At 43.7% G+C, this 23,773-nt stretch overlaps 2 protein-coding genes across 3 annotated transcripts in view; one reads left to right on the forward strand and one right to left on the reverse strand.

Moving 5' to 3' along the window:
- The first annotated feature begins 5,413 nt into the window (after window positions 1-5,413).
- LOC115185812 (uncharacterized) lies at window positions 5,414-7,859 on the forward strand. Its single transcript, XM_029745827.1, has 2 exons — window positions 5,414-5,524; window positions 5,755-7,859. The coding sequence occupies exon 2, from the start codon at window positions 6,193-6,195 to the stop codon at window positions 7,093-7,095; it is 903 nt and encodes a 300-aa protein (XP_029601687.1). The 5' UTR covers window positions 5,414-5,524; window positions 5,755-6,192; the 3' UTR covers window positions 7,096-7,859.
- A 233-nt stretch (window positions 7,860-8,092) lies between these two features.
- The window catches only part of LOC115185811 (collagen alpha-2(V) chain), a 41,706-nt gene continuing 26,025 nt past the window's right edge, over window positions 8,093-23,773 (reverse strand). For both annotated transcript variants that reach the window (XM_029745825.1, XM_029745826.1), the window contains 20 exons: window positions 23,600-23,707; window positions 23,357-23,410; window positions 23,008-23,061; window positions 22,672-22,725; window positions 22,448-22,501; window positions 21,964-22,125; window positions 21,715-21,768; window positions 21,412-21,573; window positions 21,139-21,246; window positions 20,855-20,962; window positions 20,601-20,654; window positions 20,300-20,407; window positions 19,898-19,951; window positions 16,645-16,752; window positions 16,442-16,495; window positions 16,237-16,344; window positions 15,571-15,976; window positions 14,935-15,131; window positions 14,336-14,578; window positions 8,093-9,058 (listed from right to left, as the gene is read on the reverse strand). In XM_029745825.1, the coding sequence (XP_029601685.1) occupies window positions 8,912-9,058; window positions 14,336-14,578; window positions 14,935-15,131; window positions 15,571-15,976; window positions 16,237-16,344; window positions 16,442-16,495; window positions 16,645-16,752; window positions 19,898-19,951; window positions 20,300-20,407; window positions 20,601-20,654; window positions 20,855-20,962; window positions 21,139-21,246; window positions 21,412-21,573; window positions 21,715-21,768; window positions 21,964-22,125; window positions 22,448-22,501; window positions 22,672-22,725; window positions 23,008-23,061; window positions 23,357-23,410; window positions 23,600-23,707 (2,397 nt within the window). In that variant the 3' untranslated portion in view covers window positions 8,093-8,911. The remainder of the gene's footprint in view (window positions 9,059-14,335; window positions 14,579-14,934; window positions 15,132-15,570; window positions 15,977-16,236; window positions 16,345-16,441; window positions 16,496-16,644; window positions 16,753-19,897; window positions 19,952-20,299; window positions 20,408-20,600; window positions 20,655-20,854; window positions 20,963-21,138; window positions 21,247-21,411; window positions 21,574-21,714; window positions 21,769-21,963; window positions 22,126-22,447; window positions 22,502-22,671; window positions 22,726-23,007; window positions 23,062-23,356; window positions 23,411-23,599; window positions 23,708-23,773) is intronic.

The raw sequence follows: 23,773 nt of genomic DNA on the forward strand, positions 1-23,773 counted from the left end.
CAGGGCATCTGAACACACAAAATACATTTGATTTTCATCACATTTTGGGTATTTAACTGTGTATACCTGTGTTCCCGGTCATTAGAAATGAATGGGTGAGACTACAATTAGTTTAGAAAATTTAGTTCAGGCACATGCCCATTCATAAGATTGACACACTTCTCCCAGACCCCCACATGCATGTGTGTCTGAGCACACATCTCACTCCCCTTCTTGGCTTCCATGGCAACCCCCACAGGAACCTTTCCCCAATATAATCTTTCCCCCACTGGAACCACACCTGTTGGCACTCAAACAATCACAACATTGTTTAAATATATGGAACTTTTCTCGCAGCTCTGGTATATAAAGCTTTGATGTCATGCACACAATTAATTCTGTGGCAGCATAATGACCAAACGATCTACTGTATGTGAGGCTCTTGATCATACATTTGATCAGGACACTGGTGAGGAGAGAATCCTTGTAAAACTTTGACACAAAGTAGTCTGTTTATAAATAGCACAATATGTTTCATCTGAGTATGTTAGTCAAAATAATGCATACATTATGCTCTTTTTTTTTTACTCAAAAATGAGTTTTATGAGCTCAGGTCAATGAGGCCTACAGGCCATAAATAGCAAATAGAAGTTCAAAACTTGTAATGTTCACAAGAACTTACGTTGATAAGATCTAACACAACATTAGGTGATATGTATTATTGTGTATTTATAATCAGCTATAACGGGGCGGTCATTTTGGGCCGGGAACACAATTAACATGAAACGAACACAACAGGAGGGTTAACTAAAATGTCAAACAGTCCTACAGTGCATTATTAGTTCACAAAAGGCACTGAACATAAAAGAAAGCGCAACACAAAGCGAGCAATTATTTCAGTGTAAAGCATTGAAGGAGATAGAGAGATGGTCTTAGCTGTTGCATCCAGGATAGAACGTGCATTCTACACAACCCTTGGTTGTTTGACAAAAGCATGCAACAATGTTGCTAGTAATCCATGAGATCAGAGGATAGCAGGGTTCCAACTCGTCAGGAGTAGCGCGATAACAAAGGCGATCAAACTCAGAACTTTTAAGCACGCTGAAACGACACAAGACTTCTACAGAGTTGCATACGCTGTCAAAACTGCCGCGCCAACCGAGAAATTCTACACAAATCCGGAAGAGCCATCTTTATTTCCCCCTTCCTGACTGCTGCTGCGCTCTTAAAGTGACAGCGCACGGTGAAGGCTTCGTGCACGATTCCGCCACAACATATCCTCTTAGATCTAATCAAATCAAATTGTATTGGTCACATACACATGGTTAGCAGATGTTATTGTGAGGGTTCCCGAAATGCTTGTGCTTCTAGTTCCGACAGTGCAGCAATAACTAACATGTGAATCGAACAATTCCACAACGACCTAATGCACACAAATCTAAGTAAAGGAATGGAATAAGAATATATACATATAAATATATGGATGAGCAATGACAAAGAGGCATAGGCAAGATGCAATAGATGGTATAAAACACAGTATGTACATATGAGATGAGTAATGCAAGATATGTAAACACTATTAAGGTGGCATTTTTAAAGTGACTAGTGATCCATTTATTAAAGTGGCCAATGATTTCAAGTCTGTATGTAGGCAGCAGCCTCTGTGTTAGTGATGGCTGTTTAACAGTCTGATGGCCTTGAGATAGCAGCTGTTTTTCAGTCTCTCGGTCCCAGCTTTGATGCACCTGTACTGACCTCACCTTCTGGATGATAGCGGGGTGAACAGCCAGTGGCTTGGGTGGCTGTTGTCCTTGATAATCTTTTTGGCTTTCCTGTGACATCGGGTGCTGTAGGTGTCCTGGAGGGCAGGTAGTTTGCCTCCGGTGATGCGTTGTGCAGACCGCACCACCCATGGAGAGCCTTGCGGTTGTGGGCGGTGCAGTTCCCATACCAGGCGGTGATACAGCCTGACAGGAAGCTCTCAGTTGTGCATTTGTAAAAGTTTGTGAGGCTTTTCGGTGACAAGCCAAATTTCTTCAGCCTCCTGAGGTTGAAGAGGCGCTGTTGCGTGAGTGGACCACTTCAGTTTGCCCGTGATGTGTACGCCGAGGAACTTAAAACTTTTCACATTCTCCACTGCTGTCCAGTCGATGTGGATAAGGGAGTGCTCCCTCTGCTGTTTCCTGAAGTCCACGATCATCTTCTTGGAGGGTACTATGGTGTTGAATGCTGAGCTATAGTCAATGAAGAGCATTCTTACATAGGTATTCCTCTTGTCCAGATGGGATAGGGCAGTGTGATGGCGTTTGCATCGTCTGTGGACCTTTTGGGGAGGTAAGCAAATTGAAGTGGGTCTAGGGTGACAGGTAAGGTGGAGGTGATATGATGCTTGACACGTCTCTCAAAGCACTTAATGATGACAGAAGTGAGTGCTACGGGGCGATAGTCATTTAGTTCAGTTACCTCTGCCTTCTTGGATACAGGAACAATGGTGGCCATCTTGAAGCATGTGAGGATAGCAAACTGGGATAGGGAGAGATTGAATATAAACACACCAGCCAGCTGGTCTGTGCATGCTCCGAGGACGCGGCTAGGGATGCCGTCTGGGCCGGCAGCCTGCGAGGGTTAACATGTTTAAATGTCTTACTCACGTTGGCCACGGAGAAGGAGAGCCCACAGTCCTTGGTAGCGGGCCGCGTCAGTGGCACTGTATTATCCTCAAAGCGGGCAAAGGTGTTTAGTTTGTCTGGAAGCAAGAAGTCGGTTTGTCACCTGTAACAAATCACAGTATGCTATGATAAACTGCATCTAACGGCTTTAATGAAGTGGCAGTTGCATTCATATAGTTTGTCGCCATAGTCTAGGGCAGGCCTGGGTAACTCCAGTCCTCGGGGCCTGATTGGTGTCACACTTTTGCCTCAGCTCCAGCTAACACACCTGACTCCAATAATCAACTAACCATGATCTTCAGTTTAGAATGGAATTAGTTTAAATCAGCTGTGTTTGCTAGTGATTGATGAAAGGTATGATCCCATTCAGGCTCCTGAGGACTGGAATTACCCAGGCCTGGTCTAGGGCTATAGTCTATGGCCATAGTCTAGGACCGATAGGAACATCGACTGAATAGTCTGCTTTCTACTATTTAGTGAGAGGCAGGACCTATTTCTATAGAAGAAGCACATTTTTATAAGTCTCTATAAAAACACTATCGGTGTTAGAATATTAAACTCTGCCTACCCGGTGGACCAGGAGAGCTTGAATTTTGAAATATAATATTGTCTGAGAAGAACAATATTGGCAGGCCAGGCATATAGTCAATATGCTGTGATAATGTATTGGCCTACTGCACAAACCTCATTCCTACAGAACTGGTTTTATTTGATTAATGTTACATGTTTTAAGTCATGTTGAAAAAGAATCTGAGCTGTAGATCTCGGCTTGCTTTTTGACTGCGAAAGTGATCTTGGCTCAGAAAAGGTTGGTGACCACTGACTTATAACAACAGATGAAATAAATGAAGTAAAGTATGATGGAGAGAATGGGTGAGTTGATGAGCGAGGGTAAGAGAACGATGCATAATTATGTAATCACCAATTGTGAATGAAGAACAGGTGTGGTGGTTAATTTCTTTACTATCAAATGAGGAGAGACAAACTTATCACACAAGTTTGAGTTATACCTAAACTAAATCTTTATTTGATGATTAGATGATTTGTTGAGAGTCCCGAAACAAAGGTACAAAGACCTTTTATAGTCAAGATACACCCCTTTCAGTCTACATGACAAACAACAGATGTATGGAATGGGTCACAAGGTTAAGATTTGTATGAAAGATACTTATAATTCACAGCAGACAGTATCTGCTGGAAAAACAGTTATCTTTGTATCTCTCCCTGGTACCTTATAGAACAGAAACATTAACTCATGATCTAGAATGCGGTCTCTTTAGGTTTTATCACCCAAAAGACATTGTAAATCTCCTGTCAGTGTTAAATCTCCCAGAGGCCCACTTTCAGGTCACACAGACAAAATATAGTTATTAGAACCCTCTATTCTGTTGCATAAAACAACCACTTGATGCAATTACAGTATTAAAACAATCTTGCAATTTTGCTCTCACACAGGGCAGAACATTGTATTATATTGATCCATTCTAATTCTAATCTTTAAATGGAATGTATCCTATCAGTCCACCGAATCAAAGCAGCCTTAGCAATCTACTCTGGCCTACTCGGAGTAGGCTACATAGTGAGAGCTTGCGTAATTGTACAATATCAACATTGGGCAGCAATCTACTCTGGCCTACTCGGAGTAGGCTACACAGTGAGAGCTTGCATAATTGTACAATATCAACATCGGCAGCAGGTTATCAGTCCACCGAATCAAAGCAGTCTTAGCAAGCTAGTGTCGGAGAATGTGGTGATGAGGCTTGTGGAACCTTACCTTGGCAGGGGGAGGAATGTCACCATGAGCAATTTCTTCCTTTATTGGCGAACAAGTTGCTTACAAAGAAAACAAGTCTGGCTGGCACCATGAAGAAAGTGAGATGGGAGCTCCCTCCCTTTGTGCAAAATAAGGCACCTTGGCAGCCTTTGTACTTCACAAGTGCTGAAGAATGACAAGATGACCGGGACACAATAAAGAGAAAACAGGAGACTTTTACACACTACAACCAAACAAAGTATGTCAACATGTGACAAGCACGTGAAAGTTAGGAAGATTTTGTCATCTGTTAGAACAAGGGATAACAGCTTAATGAAATACAACTGATGCCATTGGTGAATACACACAAGCACAAGCTGACAATAATTGACTATTTCTGACTGCTGTCATGTGATACTTATACTCATTATAATGCCATTATTGAGCTTCACTATTTATCAAGGCCACTTGACCCTTATAATGATGCTTAGGCTACTGATGTTGTCATCATTTGACCGTGCGTCTTGACTGGTCTGGGTGGTTGAGGTATTTTACTTTTTATTTCGTTTTTATAAAAATAAGCTGTTACCATGTTCCAATACATATGCTTTCTGTTTCATAGTTTTAACAAAGTCACTCCACAAATAAAATTGATGTAACGCTTGAATATTTGTGTTTTTTAGTTTGTACATACAGCCTACAGTGACAAACTAATGAAAATGCTATTGTGTTATTTAAAATAAAATAAAAATTATATTCTGTTGTTACCCAAGGCCTTCATAAACACAACCAAATGATTATTTTTGCTTTGGCATACTGTATATAAAATGTATTAATTACACTGTTAGAATGTTGCTGTCAGAATGACTGCTCATTAGTTTAAAGGGGGGACCTTGAGGCCCAGCAGTTATAGTGTTAATGTAACCTGTGTTGATTGGCCGTCAGAACCCTCCTTCATTTTCCTGGAGATGTTGAGAAGAAGAGCAGCACGGTCGTCTGGACCAGAGCCTGAATCTCTTGACTGGCCCCCTGAAACTCCTGACAACAGAGAGATGAGAGACTCCCCCACAGCCCCACTGACTGACAGAACAGACCAGGAGGTGGAGGATCACACAGCCAACATGTAACTATGGAGATATCAGGATACATGTTTGGGGTGGACCAGATGGATTAAGCTGATTGAAAGCCAGTTTGCCTTGATTTTCCCTGTCTGATTGTTCAGTGCATCACTGTTAATATCCCTGTCAATGTTTTGATTATGACAGGGATAGTGAGGATGTTGTGATGATGATGATGATAATGTTGTTGTTGTTATCATCGTTGATTGTTGATTGTGACATGATCCTCCTATAGGTCTCCAACAGATCAAATGGCTGATGTGCACCAATCCAGGAGTCAGAAATGGAAAGTGGATTTGTTCATCCTGTGTCTGTCTGTCACAGTATCTGTCACACTGTCTTCCCCATTGGTGACTTTCAAGACCAACTCTACTCAAGCTCACTCCCTTCCTCCCCCTGTTCTCTCTACCTGCCCTCTTCACACAGCCAATGAGACTATAACACCAGTTAAGGGTTCAACTCATCTAATGGTGTCTGCATACCAGGACCACAGGGAAGGGGGAGCCACGCGCATCATTGCCATGGTCAACAGAGACCGACCCATGTCTCTGTACTGTGTGTTGTGCTGCTCAAGACACGCCCCCCAGGTCGCTCCAGCTGCTGTCGTAACGCACAGCGTCCACTATGGTTACCCGTATGTGGCCGCAGACATGCTTTGCCTCGAAGAACCAGGATGCCACGCCACGCACGTCACTCTCGGCACATCCCTCGACATCCAGGACACCCTCAACCGGACATTTCTGAGCATCCAGAACCAGGAGAGACGGGAGGAGGACTCCCCTTTTACCTCACCGTGTGCATGTCCAGCATGTTTGGAGACTACAACAACGTCCAACAGTTTGTCCAGACCATGGAGTTTTACAAGCTCCTGGGGGTGCGGAGGGTTGTCCTCTACCTCACCAGCTGTGGACCTGATCTGGAAAAGGTCCTCCAGTACTACGCAGAGGAGGGCACTCTGGAGGTGATTGGCTGGCCCATCAACCACTTCCTCAAGCCCTCTACTGGGTGGGAAGCCCAGGAGCTGGAAGGGGATATCCCCCTCAACAGCCAGCTGACCATCATGAACGAGTGCATCTACAGGAACATGTACAGCTCACGGTACGTCCTCCTGGCTGATATTGATCAGCTCCTGGTCCCGGCCTCACACAGCTCTCTTCTGCCCCTCATGGAGGACCTGCAGGGGCAGCACCCCGACGCAGGCGTGTTCCTGATGGAGACGCACCTCTTCCCTGCCACAGCCGGTACTGTAACGCAAGACCATTCCGCACGGAGGAGGGCGCCGGGGGTGGATCTGCTGGACTACGTCTACAGAGAGCTTGTTCTTGAAGAGGCCTTCCGCTCCTACAAGATGGGGGTCAACCCCCGTCTGGTGCTGCAGACGGCCATGTTTGAGGTGACACAGAGCTATGGGGACTCTGTCAGGGTTCCGTCCGACGTGTGTAAGATCATGCAGGTGAAAGAGGCGCCGAGAGAAAGCTGGACCAATGAATTTGGAGATTATCTTGTGCCCTCTGTCGATGAAGTTTTACAGAAATTAGGAATTCAGACATCTCCTTGGGAGCGTGTAGTACTGTAGTTGGTTAAAACTTTTCCAACGTTTTGCATTTGATAGAGATGAGAGAAACAGTGAACTGTTACCTGCCTCTGATCTTCAGTCTATGTTGTTCCACTCAACCCTGAACTTTTCTTATTGTTTGGATGTGTGGTCATTTTTTCTGGGGGAATTGGACTTAATTAATTATGCCTATAATTGTTACTGCTTGTTCTAAACTTTCTTACAGTTTTTAATGCTGACTTTAATGTAAAAGCTCTTGTAAGATTTATTAGCATGACAAATAAACACAACTTTTTTTAAAATCAAGATGCCATGTTTATCTACCGTTGTGCTCTAACACATCGGCACCCTTGCACTTTACAATGGAGTACAATAGAGCAGAATATTGTGGTTTCTATTTTCAAAACTGGTTGAATGTCTATTTTGACCCTGTAGGCACCTGCAACTTATCACCTCTAGTCCAGGCCATTTGTGTGAAAAATCGAAATTTCAGTTTATAATTATTTTCTTGGTCCTGTGCAGTTATAAATCAAACAAAAACACATGTGAACACCAAATGTTTTTTCACTTTCAACTTATTTTTTTGAAGAAATAGTGAATCTTGCATGTGTGCTAATATATTAGAGCACAACTGTATAGATGATAATCAAGGAAGAGCATCTATATCCCTCTAAACAATATTGGCTGTGTGAAAGTTGACCGACTAGGATTTCTATGTAAACTGTCATTATATCCTTCTTTAATTACGCATTAGACAGTATTTTAATAAAGAAATCGAACATAAATAGTCTGTGTGCTCTTGTTAATTTTTCCTTCTGGGATTATGTCTCTCTTTTCTAATTGGTGAAATCTCCCCAATTTGTAATTCCAGGGGTGCAACTTTCACTGGGGACAGGGGGGCACACCTTCTGAAATTGCTAAAGAAATATAAATATTATTGCGCCCCTGCGTAATTCAAACACTGTTATTAAATGGAAGGGATTTGTTCTATTTATCCTGACCTGAACCTTAAACCAGATTGACTGAAAAGGGCATGAGATTCATTTTATTGGGTGTAACACCATCAGTCGAAAGAAGAAAATATCATAATATTAATAATAAACAGGAATAATAAACATGTGAAGAGCAACTGACATTCTTATGTTGAATTTACATTAGAAAAAGGAATACAATTGTGGTTGTTTTGTCTCTACATCAAGTGACAGTATATCTATTTAGTGGCATTCACTGAGAAACTGGTAAAGAAATGTATGATGGAATGTCATACGACACTGACACTTAAGTTCCATAAATTGTCATGTTTTCAACAAGCTTAAACCTTCAGGCCCTGAAACTCCATTATGACACAATCTTCTTAATACAATTCACCTGCATTCCTCAATAGTAATTACTACCAGTACCATTGCACTAACAACTTTAGTTGTTTCTTGGAAAGAAGCAATAAATATTTTAGTAGCAGGCAGGACATATACTGTACTGTAGTTTCTCCACCCTGCCTTTATGTACAAAGCTGATTGCTTCAGCAGGTAGTCCAAGAGTCTTGGGAATGTTTAACCCTTTGGATGAGAATGGATGACAACATTCCAACCGATTGTAATTGATGACATCACAAGGGGTTGTTCATTATTAGTTATTGAACTGAAACCTAATTCTTCAAGGGGCAATCTTTTAAATGAGTGATATATAGCCATTGATTCTTGAAGAATGTAACTAAAAAGTGAGTGCTTTTTTGTTTTTTGAAATCCAGATTGCCTCTTTAAACAGAATTGAGGATGGCGTTCTAAAAAATTCACTCCTCGTAGGGTTAAAGAAATCCATCCATCCACGTGTGTTGGGTTTAGGAGAAACACACAGGTCCGATGTCCAGGCCAAACTCCTGGTCCTCCTTGCCTATGTCCATGGGGGCCAAGTCTACGATAGGTAGTCTGGCTGGCGTCTGAGTTCTGTACTCAATCACAGTCTTGCCCCAGTCTCCATTAGATTTCTGCAGACACAGGAGAAGAAGACATACCGTAGCTATACTTCTGAATTCAACTCCTTGTCCAATACAACGTAAACAAGTAAACAATAGGACAGAACCACATAATCAGATGATTATGAAGGCGTACCTGTATGAAAGCTTGTATACTTATTTTAAATGTATGTAGTTCTGTCCTTGTGATGTACTTGTCTCTTAATGTTCTGTATTATATCATGTTTTATGTGTTGTGTGAACCCCAGGAAGAGTAGCTGCTGCTTTAGCACTAGCTAATAATACAATACTAAATACTAAAAGACAGGGTGGGTAGGCTTTTTTTCCCCACTTCCCAGACCAACTTTGGCACACCTGATTCAAACATTCAACAACACATGTAGGTAGATGGTTGGTTGGTTGGTTGGGCGGGTAGGTAGGTAGGTAGGCAGGCAGGTAGGTATAGGTAGGTAGTAGGGCTGTGGCGGTCATAACATTTTTTCAATCACCATGAGTTGAGTTTTTAAAAGCACATACTGTTTTTATATTTTTTGAATGTGATTTTCGATTGCATTTGCATTGATGTCAGAGTGGTTGGAGGGACAATAGAGCCCTGAGTATCAGACCATTAGGACCTGATGGAGGGACAATAGAGCCCTGAGTATCAGACCATTAGGACCTGATGGAGGGACAATAGAGCCCTGAGTATCAGACCATTAGGACCTGATGGAGGGACAATAGAGCCCTGAGTATCAGACCATTAGGACCTGATGGAGGGACAATAGAGCCCTGAGTACCAGACCATTAGGACCTGATGGAGGGACAATAGAGCCCTGAGTACCAGGCCATTAGGTCCTGATGGAGGGACAATAGAGCCCTGAGTACTAGACCATTAGGACCTTGTGGAGGGACAATAGAGCCCTGAGTACCAGGCCATTAGGACCTGAAGAGGGACAATAGAGCCCTGAGTACCAGACCATTAGGACCTGATGGAGGGACAGTACCAGACCATTAGGACCTGAAGGAGGGACAATAGAGCCCTGAGTACCAGACCATTAGGACCTGATGGAAGGACAATAGAGCCCTGAGTACCAGACCATTAGGACCTGAAGGAGGGACAATAGAGCCCTGAGTACCAGACCATTAGGACCTGATTGAGGAACAATAGAGCCCTGAGTACCAGACCATTAGGACCTGAAGGAGGGACAATAGAGCCCTGAGTACCAGACCATTAGGACCTGATTGAGGGACAATAGAGCCCTGAGTACCAGACCATTAGGACCTGATTGAGGGACAATAGAGCCCTGAGTACCAGACCACTAGGACCTGATGGAGGGACAATAGAGCCCTGAGTACCAGACCATTAGGACCCTATGGAGGGACTATAGAGCCCTGAGTACCAGACCATTAGGACCTTATGGAGGGACAATAGAGCCCTGAGTATCAGACCATTAGGACCCTATGGAGGGACTATAGAGCCCTGAGTACCAGACCATTAGGACCTTATGGAGGGACAATAGAGCCCTGAGTACCAGGCCATTAGCGAACTGATGATAGTTAGCGAGTTGGGTACTCCTAATGCATGTCCAGAGTGCATAAGAAGATATTACCATGACTCAACTGTCAAGCTGAATTTTACTGCTGTCATGACTGCCGGTGTGGCGGTAATAGGGCCACCGCAAAAGTCATAGTAAGTAGGTAGGTACACTATATACAGAAGTATGTGGACACCCCTTCAAATTTGTGGATTTGGCTATTTCAGCCAAACCCATTGCTGACAGGTGTATAAAATCAAGGACACAGCCATGCAATCTCCATAAGTAAACATTGGCAGTAGAATGGACTTACTGAAGAGCTTAGTGACTTTCAATGTGACACCACCTTTCCGACAAGTCAGTTCGTCCAATTTCTGCCTTGATAGAGCTGCCCCGGTCAACTTTAAGTGCTGTTATTGTGAAGTGAAAACGTCTAGGAGCAACAACGGCTCAGCCATGAAGTGGTAGGCCAAACAAACTCACACTCGGACCGCCGAGTGCTGAAGCGCGTAGCTCGTAAAAATCTTCTGTCCTCGGTTGCAACACTCAAACTGCCTCTGAAAGCAATATCAGGCCAAAAACTGTTTTTTCGGCAGCTTCATGAAGTGGGTTTCCATGGCCTAGCAGCCGCACATAAGCCTAAGATTACCATGCGCAATGACAAGCGTCGGCTGGAGTAGTGTAAAGCTCACCGCCATTGGACTCTGGAGCAGTGGAAACACGTTCTCTGGAGTGATGAATCACGCATTGCCATCTTTCAGTCCGACGGACGAATCTGGGTTTGGCGGATGCCAGGAGAGCACTACCTGCCCCAATGCATAATACCAACTGTAAAGTTTGGTGGAGGAAAAATAATGGTCTAGGGTTGTTTTTCATGGTTTGGGCTAGGCCCTTTAGTTCCAGTGAAGGGAAATCTTAACGCGATAGCATACACAGACATTCTAGACAATTCTGTGCTTACAACTTTTTGGCAATAGTTTGGGGAAGGCCCTTTCCTGTTTCAGCATGACAATGACCCCATGCACAAAGCAAGGTCCATACAGAAATTATTTGTCGAGATCGGTGTGGAAGAATCTGACTGGCCTGCACAGAACCCTGACCTCAACCCCATCAAACACCTTTGGGATGAATTGGAATGTCGACTGCGAGCCAGGCCTAATTGCCCAACACCAGCGCCCAACCTCAATAATGCTCTTGTGGCTGAATGGAAGCAAGTCCCCGCAGCAATGTTCCAACATAGTGGAAAGCCTTCCCAAAAGAGTGGAGGCTGTTATAGCAGCAAAGGGGGGACCAACTCCATATTAATGCCCATGATTTTGGAATGATATGTTTGACGAGCAGGTGTCCACATACTTTTCGTAGATGTAGGTAAAGGTAGAAGTATGTATAGGTAGGTAGGTATACTATAGGTAGGTATGTATAGGTAGGTAGGTATACGTAGGTAGGTATACTATAGGTAGGTAGCTATAGGTAGGTAGGTATACTATAGGTAGGTAGCTATAGGTAGGTAGCTATAGGTAGGTAGCTATAGGTAGGTAGCTATAGGTAGGTAGCTATAGGTAGGTAGGTATACTGCAGGTAGGTAGGTAGCTATAGGTAGGTAGGTATACTGCAGGTAGGTAGGTAGCTATAGGTAGGTAGGTAGGTAGGTAGGTAGGTAGGTATACTGCAGGTAGGTAGGTAGGTAGGTATACTGCAGGTAGGTAGGTAGGTAGGTATACTGCAGGTAGGTGAGTAGGTATACTGCAGGTAGAAGTAGGTAGGTAGGTATACTATAGGTAGGTAGCTATAGGTAGGTAGGTATACTATAGGTAGGTAGCTATAGGTAGGTATACTATAGGTAGAAGTAGGTAGGTAGCTATAGGTAGGTAGGTATACTGCAGGTAGAAGTAGGTAGGTAGGTATACTATAGGTAGGTAGCTATAGGTAGGTATACTGCAGGTAGAAGTAGGTAGGTAGCTATAGGTAGGTAGGTATACTGCAGGTAGAAGTAGGTAGGTAGGTAGGTAGGTAGGTAGAAGTAGGTAGGTAGCTAGGTAGGTGGTTAGGTGTGCCTTGAATTCTAAATAAATCACAGACAGTGTCACCAGAAAAGCACCCCCACACCATAACACCTCCTCCTCCATGCTTTATGGTGGGAAATACACATGCGGAGATCCGTTCCCCCACACCGCATCTCACAAAGACACGGCGGTTGGAACCAAAAATCTCCAATTTGCACTCCAAACCAAAAGACAAGTTTCCACCGGTCTAATGTCCATTGCTCGTGTTTCTTGGACCAAGCAAGTCTCTTCTTATTATTGGTGTCCTTTAGTAGTGGTTTCTTTGCAGCAATTTGACCATGAAGGCCTGATTCACACAGTCTCTTCTGAACAGTTGATGTTGAGATGGGTCTGTTACTTGAACCCTGTGAAGCATTTATTTGGGCTGCAATTTCTGTGGTTGGTAAATCTAATGAACTTATGCTCTGCAGCAGAGGTAACTCTGGGTCTTCCATTCCTGTGGCAATCCTCATGAGAGCCAGTTTCATCATAGTGCTTGATAGATTTTGTCACATCCTGACCAGTATTAGGGATTATTTGTAATTGTAGTTTGGTCAGGACGTGGCAGAGGGTATTTTGTTTATGTGGTTCGGGGTGGTGGTTTATTTAGTAGGGTGTTTGGTTAGTTAGTTCCGGGTTATGTTCTGTGTTAGTATTTCTATGTTCTTTCTGGTTAGTTGTATATCTATGTCTAGTTAATTGGGGTTGGACTCTCAATTGGAGGCAGGTGTTTTCTAGTTGCCTCTGATTGAGAGTCCTATATATATGGGTATGTGTTTGGTTTAGTGTTTGTGGGAGATTGTTTCTTGTTTTGCTGTGTGTGCATGACAAGACTGTCTAGTTCGTTTGTGTTTTTGTATACGTGTTTATTTTGGTTTTTCCCTTCTTTGTCCGTAATAAAGAAGATGAGTATACACTTCCCTGCTGCATTTTGGTCCTCTCCTTACGACAATCGTGACAGTTTTTGCGTCTGCACTTAAAAAAAGATTCAAAGTTTTTGTTATTTTTCGTATTGTCTGACATTCATGTCTTAAAGTAATGATGGACTGTCATTTCTCTTTGCTTATTTGAGCTGTTCTTGCCATAATATGGACTTGGTCTTTTACCAAATAGGGCTATGTTCTGTTTATACCCCTAACTCTGGGTCTTCCTTTCCTGTGGCGGTCCTCATGAATCAACCCTACCCCCTACCTTGTCACAACACAACTGATTGGCTCAAACGCATTAAGAAGGAAAGAAATTCCACAAATGAACTTTTAACATGGCACACCTGTTAATTGAAATGCATTCCAGGTGACTACCTCATGAAGCTGGTTAAGAGAATGCCAAGAGTGTGCAACGCTGTCATCAAGGCAAAGGGTGGCTATTTAACACTTTTTTGGTTACTACATGATTCCATATGTGTTATTTCATAGTTTTGATGTCTTCACTATTATTCTAAAAATAAAGAAAAATCCTTGAAGGAGTAGGTGTTCTAAAACTTTTGACCGGTAGTGTAGGTGTAGTTAGGTAGGCAGGTATATTGTAGGTAGAAGTAGGTGTAGTTAGGTAGGTAAGCATGTAGCTAGGTATACTGTAGGTAGGTAGGCAGGTATAGGTAGGTAGGCATAGGTTGGTAGGTAGGTATACTGTACTGTAGGTATAGGTAGGTAGGCATAGGTAGGTAGGTATACTGTACTGTAGGTAGAAGTAGGTATAGGTAGGTACTGTAGGTAGGTAGTTAGGTGACTTACGGAGCAGCCATCCTCCAGGACAGTGTATCTGAGGTGGGAGTTGCCCTGAACCTTGACCTCCTGTCCGTTGGAGCCCTTGAGTATCAGAGCCTTCTTCAGGTTGCCTGTGGCTCCGTCATTCACGGCCACACTGTTCTTGCAGTGGTAGGTGACATTCTGGACACCCTCCTTAGAAAGCAGGCGGATCAGCCTCATCTGAATGGTTACGGCGTTGGGCAGCTCCTCCTTGTTGCCGTAGCTAAACTGGAATCAGAAGTTTATTGAAAAAAAGTATTTCACAGGGACACTATTGTACATTAATCAGCATTTCAGTTTTTACATCAATGTTAGAAAAATACACCTGGAGGTGTAACAGTTTTTCACAAACATCTCCAGCTATTTTTCTGACAGAAAGAAGTCTTCAATTGCTATATAATCAAGGCAGCAGAGGATGTATGTTTTTAAAGCAGTATTGTGCTTGGTGAATTTATTCTACAGCATGGTAGCTGGTCTAATCATAGAAATAGTTGGCTTCTTTAGAGGTATCCACAGTGTAAAGCTATCATCTATATACTACCTGCGTTCATTGAATAGACATCGGGTATATTTTATATACTCACTTTAGTTCCTCCATTCATATTTGCTCCAAACCAGACAGGTTTGCTGGCAGTGGGAGTAGATTTGGTCCACCATGTTTTGCGAGGGATGCTGGCTGAGATGGGGTGGGCTGAGATGCAGGTCTCACCAGTCTCCATGTTGCAGAACACCTTGATAACATCCTTGGTACTGCCCTGGTTGGGGTCCAGCCAATAGTCTCCTGGACATGGAAAGACCAAGTATCAGATCATACAGTAGATGCATATCAGCTACCTCATCATCTATTAGACACACGGACTCCACTTGTCAATAAAGTTAATATCACCTAACGAGTACATCCATCCATTAATTCATCTATAACACCCTAACTATGTCGCAGCAAATCAAAAGCTTGAGTAAAGAATAGGTAAGACAAAAAGCAGTTAAAAACAAGAGGAGAAGACACTGTCTGTGGTGAGAAGTGGACCTACTGGTCTTTTGAGCAGTTAAAAACAAGAGAAGAAGACACAGTCTGTGGTGAAAAGTGGACCTACTGGTCTTTTGAGCAGTTAAAAACTAGAGAAGAAGACACAGTCTGTGGTGAAAAGTGGACCTACTGGTCTTTTGAGCAGTTAAAAACTAGAGAAGAAGACACAGTCTGTGGTGAAAAGTGGACCTACCGGTCTTTTTAAGGGGGTGGCACTGCTTGATGTCCTGGCAGGTTTTGGCGGGGTTGGCCTGGCTGCCATCGGGGCACTTCATGTTCTGCAGGTTTCCACTGAGGCTCTTCAGCGTGGTCTGGATGCCCTGGTCTGCCCCGAGGACGGTCGAGGCATTATTGGGACGCGCCTCATCCTCGTTGAACTCTGGAGGGGGATGGGGGCCGGAGTCGTCCCAGTTGGACTCTGGAGGGGGTTGAGGGGGGGCTGATTCATCCCCGTTAAACTCTGGGGGTGGAGGTGGTCCATCCTGGTCCTCGCCGTAGTCATAGTCGAAGGAGCTGCTGAAGCCGAACATATCAGCCCCAGCAGTGGGAGGGCCAGGGGTCCCTGGGGGACCAGGGGGACCAGCATCCCCAGGAGGCCCCTGGGAAAGAGGAGAGAAGTCAAGAAACAGGTATGTTACTGTCCTTTGATATGCCATGTCTGCTTGTTGGCTTTTTTTGCATTAGAAACACTGAATGTGTCACAGGTATGACTTATTTTCATGCTTAATCTAACAAGCAATTCTATTGGAGAAGCAATTTATCAACATCCATAGCCTGGTTTGTTCTGACATCCATTTGAAAGTCATAGCGGATCCAACCAGCATAATGACAACAGAACCACTAGTCTCTAACATCTCACCTGAGGTCCGATGTCTCCACTGGTTCCTCTTGATCCAGGGGAGCCCATGGGCCCGGTCAGCCCGATTTGTCCATCACCTCCTGCGGGGCCAACCACACCAGGGGGCCCCTGATGAGAAACACAATGGGATTTATAAAGGGAAACAAACAGCACACACAAATTGACCATTATACTGAGGCATTGACAGCTTATTCAGTGTACTTACTCTATGTCCAGTAGGTCCTACAATTCCTCGAGCTCCAACATCCCCAGATTGTCCCTACAAACAGAAGGCCATTGGTTAGCCTGTTATTGGCTGACATAATTAATAATAAAAGCATTTCATTGATTTTGCCAAGTTAATATGATTTTCCATAAATTAAATTACAGATTATGCCTTTTGATAGTGCTTGGTCAGTTTTTACTCACAGTTGTCCCAGGTAAGCCTTGCAATCCAGTGAAGCCTCTGTGGCCTTTCTGCCCTCTCTCTCCTTGGTCTCCTTTGGCTCCCCTGTCTCCCTGTGGCCCTTGAGGCCCCTAGGATTAAAAAAAAGACATGAACATTTGCTGTAAATGACTGTGAGCAGATTTATCCAGATCAACACTCACTGAGACTAATTCAACATGGGTTTACTGGTCTGTCAATAGATACAGCTTCCTGTGTCAGTAGCAAAGGTTCATGTTAGTGCTAGACACCAATATTGAGAATTCAATGTGATTTCGATATCGTTTGATATTGATATCGATATGAGCAGGGCATATCGTGATATCGGTTCTGTAGACACAGAACCCTCTCACAGGCTCTTCAGTATACTTCACTGCCTGTTGATGGGCGATAGAGTCGTCAAAGACTCCAACCCCCCAAGCCATAGACTATGGCTACTACTATGGCTACTACTTCTCTGCTGCCGCACGGCAAGAGACACCGGTGCATCAAGTCTGAAACCAACAGGCTCTTGAACAGCTTCTATCCCCAAGCAATACGACTGATCAACAGCTAACAAAATAGCTACACAGACAATCTGAGTTAACTCTGTATCTTTATTGACCTTTTATTTAAATATTTGCACACTCACAGGGACCTACACACTCACTGTCACTCCAACACACACACACAAACACTCACTCCATCATCTGCACACTCACACATAATATGCACATACATTTATACTGACTCTACACACCTACTCACATGCAAACTGCCGCTACTCTGTTCAACTTATATCCTGTTGCCTAGTCATCTTACCCCTATACATATCTACCTCCATCACTCCAGTATCCCTGCACATGTAAATATGGTATTGGAACTGACTTTTTAAATATTTCCTGTATACAGTATAGTGTGCTTACTTACTTTATTGTGTATATCATATTTCTTATTCTTATTTCTTGATTTTTTTTCTTCCTAGTAATACATTGTTATCGATTATTGCGCTGTTGGGTTTTGAGTTTGCAAGACAGGCTTTTCACTGCATGCGACATTAAAACTTGGAACGGGCTTCCCATTGTATTTGAACTGGTTGGGTAGGTTAGGACCACAGGCATTCACACCTGACCCAATGGGCAATCAGCAAGCAGCTGTCTGAACTTTTCAAAGCCATGGAAGTGCAATGTTACTCAACTGTTTCCATGCTATTCATTCAAACCGATATGATACCAATATTGGTTTGGGGAAAAAGTAAACAGATTTTGCATATCACTAGTTTATACAGTATGTACTAATCAACAGGAATACTACTACCACTAGTAGTATGTACTCTACTTCATCAACAGGCATACTACTACCACTAGTAGTGTACTCTACTTCATCAACAGGCATACTACTACCACTAGTAGTGTACTCTACTTCATCAACAGGTATACTACTACCACTAGTAGTGTACTCTACTTCATCAACAGGTATACTACTACCACCAGTAGTGTACTCTACTTCATCAACAGGCATACTACTACCACTAGTAGTGTACTCTACTTCATCAACAGGCATACTACTACCACTAGTAGTGTACTCTACTTCATCAACAGGTATACTACTACCACTAGTAGTGTACTCTACTTCATCAACAGGTATACTACTACCACTAGTAGTGTACTCTACTTCATCAACAGGCATACTACTACCACTAGTAGTGTACTCTACTTCATCAACAGGCATACTACTACCACTAGTAGTGTACTCTACTTCATCAACAGGTATACTACTACCACTAGTAGTGTACTCTACTTCATCAACAGGCATACTACTACCACTAGTAGTGTACTCTACTTCACCAACAGGCATACTACTACCACTAGTAGTGTACTCTACTTCATCAACAGGCATACTACTACCACTAGTAGTGTACTCTACTTCATCAACAGGCATACTACTACCACTAGTAGTGTACTCTACTTCATCAACAGACATACTACTACCACTAGTAGTGTACTCTACTTTATCAACAGGCATACTACTACCACTAGTAGTGTACTCTACTTCATCAACAGGCATACTACTACCACTAGTAGTGTACTCTACTTCATCAACAGGCATACTACTACCACTAGTAGTGTACTCTACTTCACTAACAGGCATACTACTACCACTAGTAGTGTACTCTACTTTATCAACAGGCATACTACTACCACTAGTAGTGTACTCTACTTCATCAACAGGCATACTACTACCACTAGTAGTGTACTCTACTTCATCAACAGGCATACTACTACCACTAGTAGTGTACTCTACTTCATCAACAGGCATACTACTACCACTAGTAGTGTACTCTACTTCATCAACAGGTATACTACTACCACTAGTAGTGTACTCTACTTCATCAACAGGCATACTACTACCACTAGTAGTGTACTCTACTTCATCAACAGGCATACTACTACCACTAGTAGTGTACTCTACTTCATCAACAGGCATACTACTACCACTAGTAGTGTACTCTACTTCATCAACAGGCATACTACTACCACTAGTAGTGTACTCTACTTCATCAACAGGCATACTACTACCACTAGTAGTGTACTCTACTTCATCAACAGGCATACTACTACCACTAGTAGTGTACTCTACTTCACCAACAGGCATACTACTACCACTAGTAGTGTACTCTACTTTATCAACAGGCATACTACTACCACTAGTAGTGTACTCTACTTCATCAACAGGCATACTACTACCACTAGTAGTGTACTCTACTTCATCAACAGACATACTACTACCACTAGTAGTGTACTCTACTTCATCAACAGGCATACTACTACCACTAGTAGTGTACTCTACTTCATCAACAGGCATACTACTACCAATAGTAGTGTACTCTACTTCATCAACAGACATACTACTACCACTAGTAGTGTACTCTACTTCATCAACAGGCATACTACTACCACTAGTAGTGTACTCTACTTCATCAACAGACATACTACTACCACTAGTAGTGTACTCTACTTCATCAACAGCCATACTACTACCACTAGTAGTGTACTCTACTTCATCAACAGGCATACTACTACCACTAGTAGTGTACTCTACTTCATCAACAGGCATACTACTACCACTAGTAGTGTACTCTACTTCACCAACAGGCATACTACTACCACTAGTAGTGTACTCTACTTCATCAACAGGCATACTACTACCACTAGTAGTGTACTTACTTCATAGGAAATGTAAGAGAGGTGTTCTTACCAGCGTCCCCCGGATCCCTGATTGTCCCTGGGGTCCTGGAGGCCCTCTAGCACCCTAGTGTTGAAAAACAAAAAAACTATGTCAAGGGAAATCAAATCAAACAACCTGAAATGAGTTTACTACTACCAACTTTGTCACATCTACTCAGAGCATGACAGCTCTTAACCCTGAAACATTACATTTTTACATTTAGTCATTTAGCAGACTCATCCAGAGAAGCCAGTAGTTAGTTACAGTAGTGAGTGCATACATTTTCGTACTGGGTTTTGACCTCAAACACTGTAGACTCCTATGACCTCTAACGCAATAAGGGTCTACAGTCATGTCTCAAGGCTAGAAGGCTCTGAACGTTGGTGTGGCAAAACTATGCGATGGCATTGTGGCAATGTCCAGATTACTCACATTGTCTCCTCTCTTCCCAGGGACACCAGAGGTGCCGACTGGCCCAACAGAGCCATGAAGCCCCGGAGTTCCAGCAAGACCTTCAGGACCAGGATTCCCTCTATCTCCCTACAGACAGACAGACAGACAGACAGACAGACAGACAGACAGACAGACAGACAGACAGACAGACAGACAGACAGACAGACAGACAGACAGACAGACAGACAGACAGACAGACAGACAGAGAGACATTTTCTGGTGAAATGGTTTGATCCTACATTTCCATAAAGTTTCTTGTCCATCTGTAGCTGTGTCTTACCCTGGCTCCTATAAGTCCATCCTTGCCAGGTACCCCATCAGACCCAGCATTACCCTGTAAAGACAGATCGCTGCATTAAGTTTACCTGTGCTGTATAGTACAGTATCCTTCTGTTACAGTAAAGACTTGCTTTTCAGGGGAACTATTATAATTCCCACATTCCCACTGTTTTAATCCACAGTTGGTTTATTGGAAATGTGTTCACTGAACCCACAGACAGAACAGTCATGGGTCAATTAAGTGAAAACACATACCGTAAGACCAAGGTCCCCTCTTGGTCCGGTTGCCCCTGGTAACCCGACTGCACCGACAGCGCCCTTGCCTCCCCGAGTTCCGGGGGCACCTGATTTTCCGGGTGCACCCTGGGTAAATAAGTGTGACATCACTGGTCAGGACACAAATGGAAAGTGTATGAGTGTACTGTATATCTGACTGAGTCTTGGATTGGGACTCAGTCAGATACTGTTCAGTGTATAGTGATACTACTCTCAAGGCTATAGAAATGAATGGTGAATGTGAACTTGAGTTCCATACGTACAGCAGTACCGGGGGGCCCAACCATCCCGCTCTCTCCTCTGACTCCAGGTATGCCCACAACACCTCGCTGTCCTGAGATGCCTGCTGGTCCCGCCGGCCCATCAGGGCCCTGTCAGAAACAAAGACCATCCCATTGGCCAATGGTGACTTCAGATATTTCCTAGTCTAGCAAAAGAAGTATAGAGTAATGGAGGATGGCAGAGAAGTCTCGCTCTGTAAACCACTTTGAACGATACAGCTAAAACTTTTACTTCTGTTACTCTCTCATATTTACCCCTGGTCCATCCTCTCCAGGCTCTCCCTTGTCTCCTGGGGCACCTGCTGGGCCCGGGGCCCCTCTCTCTCCTACACGCCCAGGGCCTCCATTCTCGCCTCTAAGTCCAGGAGTACCTGCCTTCCCTGGGGTACCAATGTCTCCAGGCGCCCCTACCTCACCCTGGAAGAGAGGAAAGACAGCGTGAGTAATGGAATAACATATTTCACTATATTGCTCTATGTTCTATGGTTTATGAAATCATTTATTGGTGATCTCATAGGTATAAAGTGATTTGATTGGTCGATAGTAGGATTAACTCACAATGGAGCCTGCTGGACCAACTCCCCCAGGGAATCCTGGGAAACCAGACCCACCCTGAAAATGACAGTTGAAATTCTTATCAGAAAATATCAACATACTGTACTACGTATTCAGTGAATTCCCTGGAAAAGCATTCCTACTCTGTGCTGAGTAGCCATGATCAGGTCTATTTCTACAGTAAATACCAGGGTGAAGTGTTTGTATGGATGCTCCAGCTGTTATACGTCACCCTCAGTACGACTCACTCACCGCGGCCCCTTGTGTTCCTCTGGCCCCCTTTAGTCCAGTCACACCATCTGGACCCTGGGAACCAAGTTTACCAGCTGTTCCTTGGAGTCCCTGTGCTCCAGCCTCACCCTTCTGACCCCTCTCTCCTGGTTCACCTTTGACCCCGGGTTGCCCATCGGGACCCTGCGAAGAGTCGGACACAATGACCATGATTACTGGGCAGATTCATCGCCATGCGAAACGACTTCCAAGTCTCACCATGGATATAGTTACTATGTGGTTATATAGAAATGGTTATTGACTTTGACCATTACTGAAATGTTTATTCCACATTATACAGGAGGATGTTTGCAGCGTAATCTGTTCAGACAACACCTGTAACAACACCAAGCCAAGGTTGACAAATTAACAGAGCATCAAGGGACACAATACAACAGGGCAGGGGCCTGTCATAGCTGACACTATTGGGCGTGACAGACCCCCACATTGTTTGAAAGCTACTCACAGGAGACCCAGGGAATCCTACTGCACCGGTTGGACCAGGCTCCCCAGAAGCTCCCTATAACAGATGTTGGGTCAGTACAGAGGTATATGTTGGGTCAGTACAGAGGTATATGAGAACTATTAACAGTATGTTGCAATTGTCTTTTTTTTACTATGGGACAATTGTACACAAGACAACTTACAGTATTGTGTCAATAATTTTACAAAATGAATCGCAGTACTTACGGCCACTGCTCTCGCTCCTCGACGTCCAGGGGGGCCTTTAGGGCCGGCCTCTCCCTAAACCAAACAAATATAATATATTGTCTGGGTATCTGTGGTAGATACTGAGGCCTTAATATGGATAGGTTTCTCTGCAACAGTGTATGTTCATCTAGTCTGTCTAAGTGCTGTTGGTGACTGTATGCTGGATGCTCCTTTAGGGTTTAAGCAGGGTTACTGTTAAAGCACTTTGTGACAACTGATGATGTAACGAGGCCTTCATGAATACATTTGAGTGAGTGAGTGAGTGAGTGAGTGAGTGAGTGAGTGAGTGAGTGAGTGAGTGAGTGAGTGCTTTACCTTATCACCATTGAGCCCAATGCCTCCTGTTGGTCCAACTGGACCAGGAAGTCCCTTCAAATGAAAAACAAACAGGATTTTAAATATACTACAACTTGCTGTGAACAACTTACTATGGTTGTGAAACCAATGAAACTAGAATGTGCATCAAAAGGTCACTACACTCCACCCAGGGCCTAAAAGTGGTTATGATGACGTCACTACATTTTGACATATCACTCAACTTGAACCTAACAGAATTTTGTTGTGGGTGACATTTTAAGATGTTATTTGTGCTTAAATCCTTGCTGTAATCCATTTAGGTGACTCAGAAAGGTATGTGTAGACAAGCATGTGTAAGGTAACTCACCCCGGGCCCGTCGTATCCAGCAGTACCCTCGGTTCCTTTCTCACCAACTGACCCCTAAGGAGAGAAGAGGGGTCAGCAGAACAGGACTGCAGAATGAACCCTCACCCACCCAGTTATAGAATGGAATACACCACTCTGAAGGGTTCCAACTTGTAGTTCCTTCTAGTGTCTTGGACTCTGGAGGTACTTTGTGGACTTAACCAAGTTTTGGTTGATATTTTCCCCTCCAACACAGATACTTACCACATCTCCTTTAGGACCAGGAGAACCAGGGACACCCCTCTCCCCTGGCATCCCCTGCAGGCCTGCAGCTCCTATGTCCCCAACGGTTCCTTTAGTTCCAGACCCACCCTGGGGGAAGAACACACACAGAAACAGCTCTCATATCATGTTTGTGGGAAATAACATGGATATATG

The sequence above is a fragment of the Salmo trutta genome, unplaced genomic scaffold (assembly GCF_901001165.1).
Source record: "Salmo trutta unplaced genomic scaffold, fSalTru1.1, whole genome shotgun sequence".
Classification (NCBI taxonomy): Eukaryota; Metazoa; Chordata; class Actinopteri; order Salmoniformes; family Salmonidae; genus Salmo; species Salmo trutta.